The sequence below is a fragment of the Spermophilus citellus genome, assembly GCF_964194105.1.
Source record: "Spermophilus citellus genome assembly, chromosome: 10".
Taxonomy (NCBI): domain Eukaryota; kingdom Metazoa; phylum Chordata; class Mammalia; order Rodentia; family Sciuridae; genus Spermophilus; species Spermophilus citellus.
This window is the reverse complement of record NC_138197.1, coordinates 94226862-94245988: the sequence shown is the minus strand read 5'-3', so window position 1 is coordinate 94245988 and position 19127 is coordinate 94226862. Positions and strand designations below refer to the sequence as shown.

The 19127-nt window shown below is 38.5% G+C and overlaps 1 protein-coding gene across 1 annotated transcript in view; it reads right to left on the bottom strand.

Annotated features, from left to right (window-relative positions):
- GLIPR1L2 (GLIPR1 like 2) overlaps positions 1–2917 on the bottom strand; it is a gene marked incomplete at both ends in the record, with an annotated part of 57417 nt that extends 54500 nt beyond the window's left edge. Inside the window, one exon of the mRNA XM_081310854.1 lies at positions 2684–2917. Coding sequence (XP_081166980.1) covers positions 2684–2917 — 234 coding nt within the window. The remainder of the gene's footprint in view (positions 1–2683) is intronic.
- Positions 2918–19127: the final 16210 nt, after the last annotated feature.

Sequence of the window (19127 nt, the reverse complement as noted above, 5' to 3'; positions counted from 1 at the left end):
TCAAAATGAGCTATCATTTCATACCCATTAGACATTTATTATATAAAAAACACCTGAAAATAACAAGACTTGACAAAGATATGAAGAAACTAGGATCCTTGTGCATTCCCAGTAAGAACAAAAGTTGGGCAGCCACTATGGAAAACAAAATGCTAGTTCTTTGAAAACAGAAAAAAACAACAATATGAGATTACCAAATGATACAGCAATTCTAGTCTGAGTGCATACCTAGAAGAGAAGCAGGGACTAGCGCAAATATTTGTCTGTTAACATTCACAGTAACATTAAGCAAAATATCCAAAGGGTGGAAGCAACCCAAGTGTCCTTTTGGCATCAACAGCATGGACATAGAAGAGCAACATACAGAATTTAAGTGTTATAAGAAATTTTAATATTGGAAGGAGGTTAATAACATAGGTGGATTCTTGGGGGAAAAGAGACCCTTAGTAGATGAAGACTGGATCTATGAGCATGACCAGTCATGTTTGTTTCTTTCATTGTATGGACAAAACCTCCAGCATATACTTGTAACAGATCAAGTACAACAAAAACACAAACAATTTAAATGTAACCAGGTTCAAAATGAAAATAGTATGCCCCAAAGTGATTTATGACTAGACTCCTTAACCCTCCTCCCAAAAAATAATGAACCCCAAATATCAAATGTCTGTCATGTCATTTGTTTTCAAAGGAGGTTTCCTGAGAACCTGCACATTTCTTCCCAGGAAAATCATATACATAATCAGAGAACTCAACCCTGCAGTTGTCAGTTATCTTTTCTCTAAAAGGTAAGGGGCACTTACACCCTGCCTTTGGGGTGTGTTTACCTTTGATGCCCTTAAATAAATCTTTGTGCCTTGATTTGGAGGCATCCTGAAATTCTTTCCAGCAATAAAAGTCAAGAATCCAATCAGGGTGATTTGGGGTTTCATTTTCCTCTTTGGAGAGCCTACTTCTGACCCATGTCTGGTGACAGTGATACTGATAAACTTTGGAATTTGTAAAATGGGGTATATATTTTAAAGTGCTAAGAATAACTAGTAAGAGAATAAAAAATAAAACATCTGATCTCCTAACATATTACAGAAAACTTCTAAATAGAACATACTATTATGATAGAATACAGTATTTATACTAATTATTTATTTCCTAGAATAGTTGGGAAACATACACCAACTTTTAGAAGAAACAGGAAAAAATTTAGGGTGGGGTCTTAAGCTATAACCAAAATACGTATTTCTGTAAAAATGTTCATATGTAAAATTACAGATTGTGAGTTCCAGGTTTATTATTCTTTAAACTACTTTTTTATATTTGAAATATCTAATATAATTTTTAGAGATATAAAAACCTATGAAAAGTTGAATTAAAAAGTATTGTGAATTTATTAATTTTCAGGAGGAAGGATAATTCCAATTTTAGAAGGAACAGAAGTGATCCCAAAAGGATAGAAAATATGTAGTTAAAATTCTAAAATATCTCCAAAGTCTATGATTGAATTAAAAAGATAAAAACCTGACTTGGACAAAACTATCTTCAGCAAATGGAACTACCTATAATCTGATGAGAAAATGTTGGCAATATAAAAGTTAAATAAACAAGAAAAAACTAAAATATGTCTAATCCATATTGTACTTTAAAAATTAACATTAAAACTAAGTATCATTTTCTGATTAATTCAGCAAATGATTGAAAATGCCAGTGACCATATGGAAAACAACACTTCTATATAGCTGGTATTTGCTTAGTTTGTCACAGCCTTTAGAAGAGCAATTGCTATGTAAGAAATGTTTAAAAATCAAATGCTTTTATTTGTCCCATTTCCATTTTTTTTTTTTTTTTTTTTTTTTTTTGGCCAGGAACTATTCCTGAAGGAAGAAAATATGTATATGGAGGTAGTAGCTGTAATATAATTTATACTGTAAATTATAAACTCCTGATTGCCTAGTAAGAGGACAGTCTTTTACTTGTTGGATTTTATGGTCATTTTTTTAATGACCATCATGAAATTCTCCTAGCAACAAGAGAATAGTTGAGGTATTAAATGAAAATAGAAAAAAAAAAAAAAAAGGTGGAGAGAGACCAAAGTGGGAGGGAGGTAGCAGGGCAGCTAAGGAATGCTGACTAGTGGGAGGAGACCTTGGGAGCAAAACGTGGAGAGTACACTCAGTAATGAAGACAAACCCTATTTTTTAAAGTCGGAATTAATGTGAAAAACATCCACGATAAAAAAAAAAATCAAAATTTTAAATAAAAACAGACTAACCTTGCAATTGCACGGCCCTAAGAGTGCTTTACTTGCTTCTCTATAGTTCAGTTCCAAGGATCCTTGTCTCTGTTTAAAATTTTGATATTTTCTTGATTATAAGTCAATAAGTTTGATTGACTTTTTAATTAAAAAAAAGAAAACTCCTACATTTAAGTATCTTCTTGAAGTGGTGCCCTCTTAAAATACGCACCTCAGCTGAGTGCCACACTGGCCTTAGACTCGGTCCTATGCAAAATCCTCTTAATAACCATGTCTTAGAGGGCCACTGATTTTACACATTATGTTTGAAACCTAAGGTGTAAGTGTGGTTCTCAGGAATCCAAAGCCTCAGGGCAGTGGCCCAGACTTCCGGAGGCGGAGGGGTGCGTGGTGACTAGAGCGCCGGGAGGTTGGGAAACCGCCCAGGAGTCTCACCATGAAGCGCAGGTTAGACCCTCTGGGGTAAACGTTGCCCCGGAGGTCATTGTGGAGAGTCACGTACTCATTGATGAAGTCTACGTCCTCTTCGTGCGGCAAAAAGTACGCGTTCAAACCGGAACCCAACAGGAGAAGCCACAGCTCGCAGAGCCACAGCTTCAAAACGCCCCCTAGCGCCAGGGGGAAAGACTGATCGCACCACCCGGAGGCGAAGGGCCTGGTGGCCTCCATATTTCACCCGACGCAGATAGGACAGTGCGCAGGCGCCAGCCCGCCCCTGTGACCTGCCAATCTACCGGGCTGCGCAAGCAAGTCTTACTCAGAAAGCAGGAGAACAGAACCTGGAAGAGCATTAAGGAGGAAAAAAGAGGTGGGACAGGAAAGCCAGAGCCCTGCGACAGACAAAGCTTAAAATACATGTCTGCGAACTAATCGAAGGGATACTTGAGTGAAATGATTTGAGGCTTTTCACAAGGCAATGCAGCAAATTATTATCCTGAGTTGATTTCTGACCCAGAATGATGTGTCATCTTTCATTGACCAACTACCACTTGATATGATAAATGCCAGTTGCTGATAATTAACATGTTCAAGGGACTTTGTAATTGTGCAAGGGGAAGTGGCCATTCTTTCTATGTTACTGATAAAAATGAATTTCTTTTCATCTTTAACTGTTGAATTGGGAGTTTGGTGTAGCGTGCTCTTTTTATTTATTTATTCTTATTATGGACAGAATATCCTCTTTAAGCCTGACTTCTTCCTTGAGATTTTTCTCTCTTCTTTATGGGAAATTACAAAACAAATAGAAGAATTGAAAGTTCAGGATTGAGGATGAAGTAGTGATTATAAAACTCTCATTAAATGAGAATATTTCTGTTCTCTCATCAATACCATTGAGGATGGGATATCAGTATTCATCTTCTGCCACTGACTGTCCCATTCATAGAAGGAAAGAACTCACTTTTTGTTTGTTTCCTTTATTTCAGATAAAAATAGCTAGAATCTTGGCAGTGGCCTGGTCTAGTTCAAACATTTTGCTCCAAAAAAAAAAAAAAAAAAAAAAAAAAAAAATTGCTCTGAAGAGTTTAAATACTAGGGGTGAAATAAAAGTATGCATTGGTTTTTGGGTATGCATATATTGTACTCAACAACATTAAGGTAATATTAAATATCACTGGTGATACCTCCAGTTATCGGTGAGTCCTGCTTCCCCACATGTTGAAGTTTGAACATTAGAGAAGCATGTAGAGGCAAGCATATGAAGCAGGGTTTATTTAAAAAGAGGTAATTTAGCCTTCTCCCAGGATGGAGAAGGGGGCCATAGCTGGTATCCTGGTATCCCAAGAGGTGAGGTGTTCTGCCCTTTCCCTATGTCCTAGCCTTCCTTTGTTCTCCTGCCTTTTCCTCCTTATCTTTCTCCTTTCTGCTTATGCGACTAGGCCCAAGAGCTTGGTGGGATGGCCCAGCAGGTGGGCTGAAGGGATAAGGGCAGGATGGAGCAGCCCTGCACACATTAACAAACAACCTGATAGTTCCCTGAAGGGAGGGGCAACTCATTGGGCTAGTAGGAGCAAGGGCAGGTTCTTGATAAGGGGGGGAAGAAGGGCTCTGAAGGAATTAACATTTCAATCCCTCAGGGGACAGTCTCCAACTTCCCAGACTCACTCAAAATTGGCCTCCTTGACCCAACCTGACTCCATTTACCTAATTATACTGACTGCCTGTCTAATTCTGGCTTCACTGGGACAGTTGGACATAAATTTCCCACAAAGAAAACATTGTGGGGCTGGGGATGTGGCTCAAGCGGTAGCGCGCTCGCCTGGCATGTGTGCGGCCCGGGTTTGATCCTCAGCACCACATACCAACAAAGATGTTGTATCCTCCGAGAACTAAAAAATAAATATTAAAAATTCTCTCTCTCTCTCTCTCTCTCTCTCTCCTCTCTCACTCTCTCTTTAAAAAAAAAGAAAAAGAAAACATTGTAACTGGTTGCCTTAAAAAGTATCTAAAAAAGCAAAGTACTTTTAAAAATACCCCAGCACTGTGGTAAACACTTATAACTCCAGTAACTGGAATAGCTCAGATAGAAGGATCCCAAGTTGGAGTCCAACCTCAGCCACTTAATGAGGCCCTAAGTAACTTAAGGAGATCCTGTCTCAAAAATTTAAAAAGTGGGTCGGGGCTGGGGTTGCAGCTTAGTGGTAAAGAACCCCTGGGTTCAATCACAGGTATCCCCAATAATATTTAAAATTAAAATTATCTTCTGTTCACACTATTGAAAAGTAGCAGACCTTCAAAAGATGGTTTCATTCATGTCTTTATTCTTTTAACATAAATTACCAGGCCACATGTTAGGTAATTGAAAAAGACCAGTAGACAAAATACAAACCTCACTTTCAAGTAAATAGAATAATAGAATTTTAGATTTGGAAGAAATTTTAGACAATTTCACTAGTGCTATGATTAAACATATTTTCTAATACATCAGTGATTGGTGATCATCACATCCTTTGACCAAATAATTATGTTAACAGGGAAGTCAACGTATCCTGGACAGCTCATTTCATTATGAGACGTGGCACTCACCAATTTAATAGATATTTCTTTAATAGCTATTATGTGTCAGAGCCAACTCTAGAAACTAGAGTTAGAAAAGTAAACAAACATGGAGTCTGTCCATAGGAAACTTTTGGTTAAAGATAATACAAGCATGGAACCACCATATGACCCAGCTATACCACTTTTCAGTATTTACCTTGGAAAATTAAAGTCATCTTTATGTTTATAAGTCAATTATAGTCATACAGTTTTATAAATGAATTAAAGTCATACCCATGTTTATAGCAGCACAGTTCACACTAGCCAAACTAGGTGTCCATCAACAGATGAATGGATAAATAAATGTGGTATATATACACAATGGAGTTTTAATCAACCATAAAGAAAAATTAAATTATGAAATTTGCAGGAAAATGGGTGGAACTAGAGACCATCATGTTAAGTAATGTAAGTCAAACTCAGTTAAGCAGCATATGTTTTATCTCATATACATAAGCTAGAGAGGAAAAAAGAAAACAAAGGTGAGGGTGGTTCTCCTAAAAATCAAAGGAAAATCAGTAAATAAAAGGGACCAAGGGGTGGGAAGTAAAGAGGGAGTGGGAAAGTGCTGGGGAGTGATATTGGTCAAATTAGATTGTTATGTTGAATGCATGTACAAATATGTAACAACAAATCCTATCAATATGTACAACTATAATGCACCAATACAAAAATGTGGGGGGAAAAAGTAAAAATGATAGATGAATTTTCAAGCAATTATAATATAGGTTTGTCAATATTATTTCAAATTCATTTCATATATTCTTACTATTATGTGTGATTTAGTATTTCAAATGGTTAGCAAGTATCAACTCATTCAGATCATAAAAACCTTAAGATATAATTATCACTAATACCTTCTCAAACAGAAAAATTAAGAAAAAGAAAAATAATTTGTCTAAAGTTATCTAGCAAGTGTTTGTTTTTATTTATTTAACTATTTCCTGTTAATTTCATGAACTACTAGCAGATCTAAATATATTTTTAGAAATGCATCCAAATTTACAAATATGTTGTTTGAACGTTGTTAACCTAGGCTGGATAATGCTGTCCCTTGCTAAGATTATAAAGAGTTATTTCATACATATAACTATACTGAAGCAGGCCACAGACCCCCACCCAGAAGATCTCTTGCCATAATTAAGCTTCCCTAGTCAGAAAGATCTTTACAAAGAATATCAGCAGGCAGGATATCTGCAGAAAGCACTTGCTGTGAAGCTTCCTCTTTCTTATAAATGCCAGGTTTGCACACAAAAGGTGTGATTGATAGAGAATAGTCTGTAAGCTTGTTGTACAAAAAGATATTATCTCTGTTTTCTTCGTAAACTTGTGGAACCTGTGCCTGGTCTAGAGGATGGAAGGAAAAGCACTTGTCATGTGAAGCTCCAAACCGCCCCCGCCCTCCCCACACACACACTAGATATAAAGTTCAAAAAATTCCCAAAATCTCTGTCCAGAGAATCTTTCAGGCACAAGCCACACTCTGGACTGGCTGGCTGCAGTCCCGAAAATTCCTCGGGTGTCCAGCCTCCTCTGTTCCTACATCAATTCTAAATATCAATCCCCAAAATACAGAAATAATACATATTTAAGAGTGAGATTTTTATATAAACATTCCCAGAGTATGCTCAATTTCATGGCCTTGACTTTGGAAAGAGACAAATTGTATTTTAGGTGCTGAGACCTGTAAGGGTTTTAGCTGTGGAAATATACAAGACAACGAATTTCCTCTGATGAACAAACTCCCAGGGAATAATAGGCATGTTGTTTTCCACTGCTGAAACATTCTGCAGTTTATCCCAGGAACTAGTAAGATAACTAATACATACTCCGTGCCTGGAAAGTTTCTGCAAAAGTGCAGAAATGGCTAGCTGCTGTGGTAATGCCTTTCATGAGGAAGCTATGTGCTAGAGTCTTATCAGCCTCTTGATCTCAGATAGTCAGCTCCTGGGAATAAAGGAACTTTCTTGTTAGACAACTACAATGTTGCACCCAGTTCCACTGCTCCTAAAGCCTATCCACATAACAATAACTTTAAACAATGGACTTTCTTGAAAGTTACACTAAGCTTCTAACATTGCACATTGCAACATAATTTGTAACTGATTAATAAACTGCATAATGTTACTAACTCTGTAATTTGCCTAATGAGACCATGAATAGTAATATAGTAATGATGCCAGTGACCTAATGTAATCTGTTGTTTCTGTACCTTGCTTCTGTCTCCTTTTGCTTTCTTTACAGGGACTCCAATTCATTCTGGAATCTGGTTACATACAACACATCATATATGTATATGTAGAAAACATTTGTAGCATAAGTATTTTTACTTTATGATTTCTTTTATCAAAATGCTTTGGTTTGTGGAGCATGGTGGCACACACCTGTAATCCCAGCAACTCAAGAGGCTGAGGCAGGAGGATCATGAGTTCAAAGCCAGCCTCAGCAAAAAGCAAGGCACTAAGCAACTCAGTGAGACCCTGTCTCTAAATAAAATGCAAAAAAGGGCTGGGGATGTGGCTCAGTGGTCAAATGTCCCTGAGTTCAATCCCCAGTACCAAAAATAAATAAATAAATAAATAAATAAAATAAAAGCTTTGGTTTTTCTCACATAGATGTTGTATATATTTTTGTTAGATTTATACTTCTTTTTTGGGGGGTGGGGGTGCTACCACAAATAGTATTATGTTGGTTGTTGTTGTTTGTTTGTTTTAGGGGGATATTATGGGGAGCCCGCCTCAGAAAACACTCTAAGTTCGAATTCAAACAAGAAACAGCTTTATTTACCTGACCAGGGACTGTCTCCCACCTGTAGAGACTGAGACTCTGGGAGAATAGCAATTTCCTCGCTTGTGTCTTGGGAATTTAAGGATTAAAAAAAAGCCCACAACTCAGTTGCTTTGCTCAGTGTAATGCAAGAAAGCAAGGTACAGAAGCTAAAACAAAACAAAACAAAAAAAAAAGACATTAGCTTAATCACATCTCCAGTCCAAACAAGTGTTAGACAACCGTATCCTGAGTTTCAGCTGAGCAGGGACGATAACCTATTTTAAAGTCATGTAGATCTATAAATGTACTCAAACTCAGGATGTAGCTCACCATGAACACCACCATATCCTGAGTTTGGTACATTCTGTGGGGTACAAAGAACAGAAAAAGTTTGTTTTTTTAAGAACACAGCTTTAATTTCTGTTTCTCAGAAATGGGTCATGCAGTTCTCTTTTCACAGGAGCAATAACAGAAAAACTAAGATGGAGTTTGGAACAGCTAAGATGGCGTCCTCTGGCCACACCTTTTTGTTTGTATAGCGACAGTGACTCCATTCCCACTGTCCCAGTACTAGTATCTTATTTGATGCTTGCAGTTATCTCATTTACTCATCATTTTACTACTGATATCTATAAGCTTATGTCTACATGATCAAGTTAATACAATTGTTTACAATTATATTGATTAACCTTGTCTATATTAACCCCTATCAGCCTATATTTATCTATAACTATACTGGCATACTGACTTGTTACCTTTTACTGTCCCATATCTTTTTCCTGTGGCTTAAATCCTGTGTCTTACAGTTACATGATTTTATTACTATTACTTAGGCTTATTCCTGATGAACTTATCTATGAAGTTATGTCTTACTGTTGCTTATCCTTGTTATCTTATTCCTATTATCTAGAACCTATGTCTGTGACTTATTGATTATATTGATCAGTTCACACCACAATGGGGCAGGGATGGGGGGATATTGTTACCAGGGATTGAACCCAGGGGCTCAAAACCACTAAACCACATCCCCATCCCTTTTTCATACTTTATCTAGGGTCTCATTGAGTTGCTTAGGACCTTGCTAAGTTGCTGAGGCTGGCTTTGAACTTGTGACCCTCCTGCCCCTGCCTCCTGAGCTGGTGGGATTACAGGTGTGTGCCACCAAGCCTGACAATATTGTATTTTTAACTTCAATTCTAGTGAATTTTTAGTACGTAGAAAAGCAATTGACCTTTTTATATTGACCTTGAATCCTGCAACCTTTCTATAATCACTTATTCGATCTATTAGAGTAGATTGACAGATATGAGCAGGGGGGTGGAGAAAGGGAGAATAGCACTCACTTAATCTTGAAGAACAAAAAATCTTGAGTGACAAAAAAAAACAAACAACTTGCCAATAAACCACCTCTCATGGCCAATTACTACCTTCTTAAAACTAAGAAATTAGTGTGTAACCAGCCCGAGGGACTTTCCAACTTTAGAGCACCCACAAAATTCCTGGCACCAAGCCATGGTAGGAAATTGTGGTAACTACTCCCAAAAAAATAGTTCATGGAATGGGAAGATCCCAAGCAGATAATAAAAACTCACAAAGCAAAAAAGACCACTTTTTCCCTTGGGATGGCCTACCCTGTTCTCCCTGGAATTTATTTTCACTATGTAACTGTCTATGCTTTTTCTATCTATGTCTCTTGAGTGAAGTTATTCTTTCAAGAAGACAAAAACCAAGGAACCTCTGCCTAGTAACAGTTTCAGGAGTTTTGTTTTGTTGTTAATTTTATTTTTTGTTATTGATTCTTTTGGATTTTCTACACAAATGATTGTCATCTGCAAAGAAAATATTTATTTCCAATCTGTATGCCTTTTAGTTTCTTTTCAAGTATTATTGCATTAGCTACAACTTTCAAGATGGTGATAAAAAGCAGTGGGGAGAGAGGTCTACCTTGTTCCTGATGTTAGTAGGAAAGCTTTAAAGATTCTTACCATTAAGTGTGAAGTTAATTCTAAGGATTTTTGTGGATATTATTTATCAATATCTTTAGGAAGTCCTCTGTGGGGGGCCGTCATGATGAATGACCAGCATTTTCCTTCCCTGATCGGTTGAGGCTCTGTCAGTCACTTCCAGTGATCTGGCCACATTCAAAGTGGCCCCACACAGCTACCCTGATCCTGGAAGTAGCAGAATGTGTCTTCATGCATAGGTATGGCTTTCTGCAGCCCCATGGGTTGAGCTATGCTCACCTGTTCCTTTGTGATATTATCCCCTTGCCCTGTTTGGGATACAATGTTCCATGGAAACACCCTTTGTGTGTGGCCTTCCTAGATGTCAGTCAAGCTGCTGACAGCAGACATCATGAAGTTAGACTCAGCCCCCTGAAACCTGACCCCTTGCCTCATTTGAATGGCTTTTCCTCAATAAAAGAGGTCAGCACACACTTGCTCTCCTTTCTGCGGACCCTTAAGGTCAGAGGAGCCATCACAAGACCCCCAAAGAAAAAGGTATCTCTGTCTCTTGTATGGTTATTTTATGCAGCCCAGTTCCCCTGGAGTGACCCTGAGTGTCTCTACTATTCTTAGTTTACTGGGAATTATTATCATGAACGGGGGTTGGATTTTGTCAAATGGTAATAGAATTTACCAGTGAATTAATTCAGGCTTGGTGTTCTCTTTTGGAAGGTTATTAATTATTGGTTTAATTTAATAGCTATATACATATGCAGATTGTCTATTTCTTTTTTTTTTTTTTTTTTTTTTGTGAGTTTTGGCACACTGTGTCTTTCATTGAATTGGTCCATTTCATCTAAGTATATTTGTTGTAGAGTTGCTCATAGTTTTCCTCAATTATCCTTTTCATGTTCATGAGATATTATTTTAGTAACATCCCTCTTTTCATTTATGGTGTTGGTAATTTATGTTCTTTCTCCCTTTCCCCCCTTAAGTAATAACATATGAATTTTATTGATCTTTTCTGTTTTTTTTCAGTTATTTTCTAAATTGATTCCCTGAGTTTAATTTTTTGATTGCTCAGATTTTTATTATTTTCTTTGGATTTTGTTTGCTCCCCCCCCCCCCCCGCTAGTTTCCTCCTAAGTGAAAACTTAGATGACTGATTTTAGATTGTTCTTTTTAAATATATCAATTCAGTGCTATAAATGTTCCTCTGGGTACTGCTTTTGCTGTATCCCACATATTTTGGTAAGTTGTGTTTTCATTTGTATTTAATTCAAAATTTTGCAATTTCTCTTGACATTTCTTCTTTGACATGTGTTATTTAGAAGTTTTGAGCTTTCCATACCTTTTTGTGAAGTCTTAAAAGTTTAATTTTTCTTTTTGCATTTAATCCATTGATTTAATCACTTTTATTAAATCAAGAGTTTCAATCCATCAACTTGTTCCCCAGCCACTAATAATAATGACCATAATATATAACATTATATGCTATCTGAAACGTTTCTCATTAACATTTTTAAAATAATTAAGTACTGGAATATAAAGAAACTATTTCATATATTTTTAATCTTTCTAATTTGTTTTAAATAGTTAATAACAGAATGCCCTTGTGGACTTTGATATATCATACATAAATGGGGTATAATTTTTCATTTTTCTGATTGTACATATTGTGATTATAGGTCATGCAGTCATAAATGTACATAAGGTAATAATGTATTTCAGTGTACTATTCTTCCTGTCCCCATATCCCCTCCCTCCCTTTACTCTCTTCTACCTAAAGTAATCCTATTCTTCCCTAGCACCTGAAACCCTCACCCTTCCTGCGAATTAGCAACTGCATATTAGAGAAAGCATTCAGACTTTGGTTTTTTGGAATTGCTTATTTCTCTTAGCATGGTATTCTCCAACTCCATCCATATACCAGCAAATGCCATAATTTCATTCTTCTTTAAAGCTGAGTAATATTCCATCTAATATATATACCACATTTTCTTTATCCATTCATCTATTTAAGGGCACCTAGGTTGGTTCCATGTGTGAAATATATTTAATTCCTTATATCTACTGTAACTTAAGTTACAATTCATTCCCATTAGAAAATAAGAAAAGGGACTTTTTCAATACATAGTGATGATTAATCTGAATTCTCAAGTTGATTGGATTTTGAGATGCCTAAAATTAAGAGGCTTGTTGGTGTTTTAGGAACAATTGGCATTTGAGACAGCAAACTGAGGTGGAGACCCACCCTAAGTGTAGGCAGCATAGTTCAATAGATTAGACATTTCTATAGGAAAAAAAGTTTGAAGAACCAGGAAGAAGCAGCAGATACAAGCTTGACTGTTCCTGCAATTGCCTGAGGACATCAGACTCCAGCTCCTTTTTCCAGGTGGACTCTGGTGAGACTCTCCAGGGGGTTTCCAGGTATTTGGTCCCCAGACTGGGGCTACATCATTGATCCCTTTTGTTCTGAGGCTCCAGATTCTTGACTGAGCAGCTACTGATTCCTCCACAGCTCTCCAGCCTGCAAATGGCCACTGTGGGACTATTTAGCTTCTGGTCCTGTGAGCCAATCTAATAAATTCCCATTTTACAATCATATTTATATGGTTGGTTCTGTTGATCTAGAGAACCCTAATGCATACACACACATACACAAACACACACATACACACACACACTTTTTACTTTTCCCCATTTTCCATACTATAATAAATATATCTTTTGAATTAAAAACACACATTAAACTTGGATACCAGACAGGAGTACAAAAGTTTAATACTGAATCAAAATGATGATGAGTTACATTTAAATGAAGATGTTCCTTTATTGTCACACTTCAAAATTTTTTATGCACGTAAATGACAAAATGTTTTCAAAACAACCAAACTTAGGCTGAATGGATTACATGTTGTTCGCTGAGATGTGTCCTTTTTTGACTGCTGACTTGGATCTTCTGTCAATGAAATAGAAAAATTAAAAGCTTGATTTATCAATTTCAAAGGCAAGAAATAATTGAATCAACACTAAATATTTTGATACATTCTGTTAGGTACAACAATATCTAGATTTCCTAAAAAAGAGGAAAGTAAAATAAAATGAAAAGAATTCACTTAGTTTTTTCTGAGTTTTAGAATAAGGTAATCAATGTAGAAAATACCTTTTTAAATAAAAAAAAAATTAAAATGTTTCTACCCTAACACTGCTTAAAAATATTTACAGTGCTTTCTGCTGACAATGTCACGTCAACAAATATTTCTACAATGCCTCTTATGTTGAAGACTCAAAAATCGAAAATAGACAAAACTACAAAGTAGGTAACTTTGTTTTTGACATTTATATTATATACATTTCAAGTCCCTGACAAAATGTAATTCCTTCGTGTTGAGTTTTAAACATCACTTTCATTTCTATAGAGGTCCTTGCCCCAAAGTTTGCTCAATGTCTTTGCACATCAAAATTTTCTTCTCAGCTTAGCATTCTGACAGGATGCTAATTTATTAGTAATTCATCAATTTAATTTGCTTTTATTTTTTCATTGATTTCTTCACATTCTTTCATTTTCTACTATGTATTGAGCATGTTTTTGAGCTTTGTACATAATGGTTATCAGAAAAAATAAAGTCCCATTCATTATAGGACAATAGAGAGTGGTAAAATCTATCATTAATTTAAAAATGAAATATATCAATAAAATAAATATAAGTGATTATTTCAGAAAATGATAATGAAGCCAGATTTAAAGATAGGTAGTTAGTGTAGTTAGGTACATAGGATCTAATATCAAGTAAGATGAAGATGGAGCCCATCCCAAGGAAATGTTAATGAAGCAGCTCCCAGCAAACAGGGAGATGCTAATCCAAAAGCCCTTCCTGCCCAGATTACTCCTGTGCACCCCCCTCCCCCACCCTTTGGGCCTTCCCACCTATATTTCATCACTGCAAGATAACAGAACAAAGGACAGGAATGTGGGAAAGGTGAAAGTAGGCCTTAGCTATAAGAGAGAAGACCTCCCCCTTCCATGGATTCCCCCTCTTGGGTCCCCTTCTTCCTCCCTGGAGAAGTCTTTTCTACTGTCCTTTAATAAAGCTTCTACCTTCTCACTCTAAACATGCCTCAGAGTGTTTCTCTGGTGTTATACTTCAGCATTGGGAAAGCAAGGACTCATCAGTCACCGGTAAACAGCGGTAACAGATTGGCGGTTCCCCACTGAGATCTACACCAAGGTAAGCACCTCTCCATGCTCCCCATGTCTGTCTGAGGTGCATCTTTCTCTCTCTTTCTTTCTGGAAGGTGATGTGGGCACCCGACGAATACTTAAATGCAACTAGTGCAGCCGCCACTCTTCAAGACTCGAGTGAGAGGTTTCCCCGACCTAGGCAGCTCTCAATCACCTGTTCCATACAGAGCAGGCATGTTGGGTTCTGCCAAAGCCGCTTCCCACTTTTCTGTCTGGGCCCGGAGAGCAATTGGTGTGAGTACACAGTGTCCCTAATCCTGATGTCCCTAATCCCGATCTGCCTTGGATGCATGGAGGTGGAGAAAGGAGTTTGGAACAACTGTGGAATTCTGGTCTGGGCTACACTCAGATGTATTCCTAAGGTTCCTTTCTCTTGAACCCCCTCCCGACAGCCCTAAGGGGTATCTAGGGTGATCAGTAGATGAATGGCACTGAGGGAAAGCCCCAATTACATTTGCCTTCGTGTAACACTCCTGACCCCGCATCCATCCCCTCCTGGATGCTCTCCTTTCTTCGCCGGTCAGAAACGCTAGCAATTCAGGTTGGACTGAGAAAGACATGGGATAATTAGTAAAAAGGTGTCCAGGTTCCCTTATACACATAGGTAACTTTCACTAGTCTGTTTTAAAATCTTCCATTACCGCTCCGATGTTTAGAATGTGCTGTGTTCTCTTTAAGCTGCCAGAGGAAGGCATTTTTAGAATCAAGTCTTCTGGTAGTCGCTCCGATAGAAAGCACTATATGCCTTACAACCAGTAAATATCCCTTACCCTCAGGAGATTCCTTTAGTCTATGGAGCAAAAGGCAACACGAAGAGTGGGTGATTCGCTTTTGCTGTGGGTTTTAGTGGCAGGGAGGAAAGCAGTAAGGCCCTTAAGTCTGAATCCTCCCAGGGTCTCTGGCACAGGGCAAACTGAGACCCTAGCACTTTGCCAAAGGGGACCAGAAACACCCTTGGCAAAGCAAGGTGAGAGACGAGTTTTCTGGACCATAAGGAAGCTCAAACTTAGGGAGACGTCCGTAATGAGAACAGTTTTCTCTGGCGCGGGCCCCCCGAGTCCTGTTTTTTTTTTCTTCTTCTCACTCAGATAGGAGCTTCTCTCTCCAGTATGCTAGGTATACCACTTACCTGCATATTGAAAAATTGGGATAAATTTGACCCACAGACGCTCAAGAAAAAGTGCCTCATTTTCTTCTGCTGCCAGGCCTGGCCTCAATACAAACTCTCTGATGGAGAAACCTGGCCACCAGAGGGAAGTATCAATTTTAATACAATTTTACAGCTTGATAAATTTTGCAAAAGGGAAGGGAAATGTTTCGAGGTGCCATATGTCCAGGTTTTCTTTGCCCTAAGGGAAAACCCCAAATTATGCCAACAATGTAAAGTAGACTTAGCTATGATATCTGCCATGAAGAGAGAAAATCTTGGGGACTCACCTACTGAGGAGAAAGAATCATGAGGACCCACAAAATCTCCATCTGCTGTTGTTGTGCAACAGTGGACATCCTGTCCTCCTTTTCCTGGCCTCTCTGCATCTGCCCCAATAGACAGATCAAATATATTACCTCTCCAGGAGATGCCAGGAGGAGAATTTGGACCAATCAAAGTACATACTCCCTTCTCCCTTCAAGACCTAAGGCAGATAAAAACAGACTTGGGGAGATTTTTGGAGCACCCAGATAAATATATTGAGGTATTTCAAAACATATACCAGGTGTTTGACCTCACCTGGAAAGATATTATGCTATTACTCAATCAGACTTTGACTTTCAATGAGAAGGAAGCAGCCCTAAGAGCAGCTGAGGAATTTGGAGATGGACCTACACCTTGCTCTTGCCCCAGCAGAACAGACTAGGAGCAAACCAAATCATCCATCTGGAGCACAGGAAGTTCCCAGAAATGATCCTGAGTGGAACTCAAATGATGAGCAAGATGCTTGGAAAATTAGATGTTTCCAAATATTGGTCCTTGAGGCCCTCAGGAGAATCAAGCAAAAGCCCATTAACTATTCTAAGGATTCAGAAATTATTCAGGGACCCCAGGAAAGCCCTGCTATTTTCATGGAGAAACTCAGGCAATAAGAAAACACACCACCGTGGATCCTGAATCCACAGAGGGCCAATTACTTTTAAAGGACAAATTTATCACTCAGTCAGCCCCAGACATTCGGAGGAAGTTACAAAAATTGGCATATGGCCCTGATCAATCTTTAGATAACATCCTACAGCTTGCCACTTCTGTTTTTTATAACAGAGATCAAGAGGAAAAGAAGGAGAAAGAGCTCAGAGACAGAAAAAGGACTGAAACACTGGTATTTGCTCTTAGAGGAGTAAGCTCCCAGGGTGAAAAAGAAAGAAGACAAAATGCTCCTCAATCCACAAAAGGGACTTGTTTCCATTGTGGAGAGGAAGGACATTTCAAATGGGATTGCCCAGTAGCCAAGTGACCACTGCAAAGGCCCTGCCCTAAATGTCAAGGCAATCACTGGAAGAGCAACTGTCCTGAGGGGTGAAGGTCCTAGAGGCCAGACTCCTCCACACAGGCCTGATGGGCCCAGGCTCAATTCTGGCTCCCTCACGTAACTCCTATCACGTATGTTTCTCCGTAGGGAGCGAAGAGGTCAACTTCCTCTTAGATACTGGTGCCATTTATTCTGTGCTCACCTCTTACCCCGGACCTCTTTCCTCTAATACTATAACAGTACAAGGAGAGTCTGGACGGCCTATTACCAGAAAGTTTACTCCCCCACTGAGTTGTGAGTGGGACTGGATGATGTTTTCTCATGCATTTCTGATAGTCCTGGAATGTCCTACTCCTTTATTAGGAAGAGACTTACTTTCAAAACTTCAGACATCCATTACAATGAATTTGGGACCGTGAGGGCCATTATGTTTGCCTTTATTAGAATGGAATATAAACCCTGAAGTGTGGGCTACTGAAGGCAAAATTGGACGGGCAAAAAGTGCAGTTCTAATCAAAATAGTCTTAAAAGATCCTTCTGTCTTTCCACATCAGAGACAATATCCCCTAAGCCCAGAGGCAAAAAAGGGCTTATTGAAGATCATTCAGAATCTCAAAAGACAGAAACTTTTAGTGCCCTGCAACAGCCCATGTAACACACCCATTTTAGGAATTCAGAAACCCAATGGGGAATGGGACTAGTTCAGGACCTGAGAATAATTAACGAAGCAGTTGTTCCTCTCCACCCTATGGTTCCTAATCTATACACTCTGTTATCTGAGATTCCAGCAGCTGCTTCATGGTTTACTGTGTAAGACTTAAAGGATGCCTTTTTCTGTATACACTTAGACTCCTAATCACAATATCTGTTTGCCTTTGAGGAACCAGATAGCGGATCTCAACTAAGTTGGACGGATCTCAACTAAGTTGGACGGTACTGCCCCAAGGGTTCAGAGATAGCCCTCATTTGTTTGGCCAAACCCTAGCTAAGGATTTAACAGAGATCAGAGATAAAACATCTCTGACTGTCATACAATATATAGATGCATACTTTTATGTGCCTCCATTCAAAAGAAATGTCAGGAAGCCACTAAAGAACTTTTAAACTTCTTAGCTGATAAGGGTTATAAAGTATCAAAGAAAAAAGCTCAATTGTGCCAAAAACAAGTTCAATATTTAGGATTACAGCTGTCTCAAGGAACCCTCAAACTAGGACCAGAAAGAATAACTCCTATAGGACAGTATCCTCTACCTCAAACCATAAGACAACTTAGAGGCTTCCTAGGGATAACTGGATATTGTAGGCTTTGAATCCCTGGATATGGGGAATTAACTAAGCCTCTCTATAGCCTCCACAAAGAGACACTATGCCAAGGAACAACTTCCCTGATATGGGAACCAGAACAGATTAAAGCCTTTAAGGCATCGATAGGGGCCTTACTCCAAGCCCCTGCCCTTAGCTTGCCTACTGAACAAAAGTTCAACCTATTTGTCACTGAGAGAGGAGGAACAGCCCTAGGAGTGGTCACACAAAAGAAGGGACCAGCTCAACAGCCAGCAAACCTCCCCAATCTCAAACACAGTTGGAGACGATCTGTGTTTTGTTGGTATGATCATCTAGCTTCACTATTTATCCCACAAATTGGTTTAAAAGATGTAATGTGGCATGTCAAGACTTTAAACAATCATACTCAAACTGCCCTCCATGATGTTGAGGAAAGTTATCTCTCTCCTTAACACTGAAATAACACTTATGAGGAAGGCCATCTTACAAAACTGGATGGCTTTATATGTCCTCACTGCAGCTCAAGGTGTTACTTATGGCATTATTAAAATTGAATGTTGTGTTTACATCCATGACAATTCTGGCAATGTGACAAATATCCTTAAAGATTTACATGCTCAGATAGAAGCCATGTCCTCGCCAACCTTGTCATGGGAACAATATCTTAGCTCCTGGTTCTTCCTGGTGGAAAACATTGTTAGTTTCTGTCATTGTCATCATACTCGTTAAGATATTCCTATGCTGTGGCATTTATTGTTGTGTTAATCTAGTTCCAGTACTAATAACTTCTTGTTTCTTTTATAGACCGCCCATCACTCAAATGGCCCTCCAACCTGTTACTTCTCAATCGGACTTCTATCATGGACCACTGGATAGAGCTGATTTTTAAAAGGGGGACTCCAAAACTGCTTTCTCAACACCACCCCCTTTCAGCTCGAAGAAGCCAGAACGGTCATAGGTCATAGGCCCCTTTCCTTACAGCAGTAAGGAGTTCCCAAATTACAGGGGGGAATGAAGTCAGATTTAAAGATAGGTAGTTAGTGTAGTTAGGTACATAGGATCTAATATCAAGTAAGATGAAGATGGAGCCCATCCCAAGTAAATGTTAATGAAGCAGCTCCCAGCAAACATGGAGA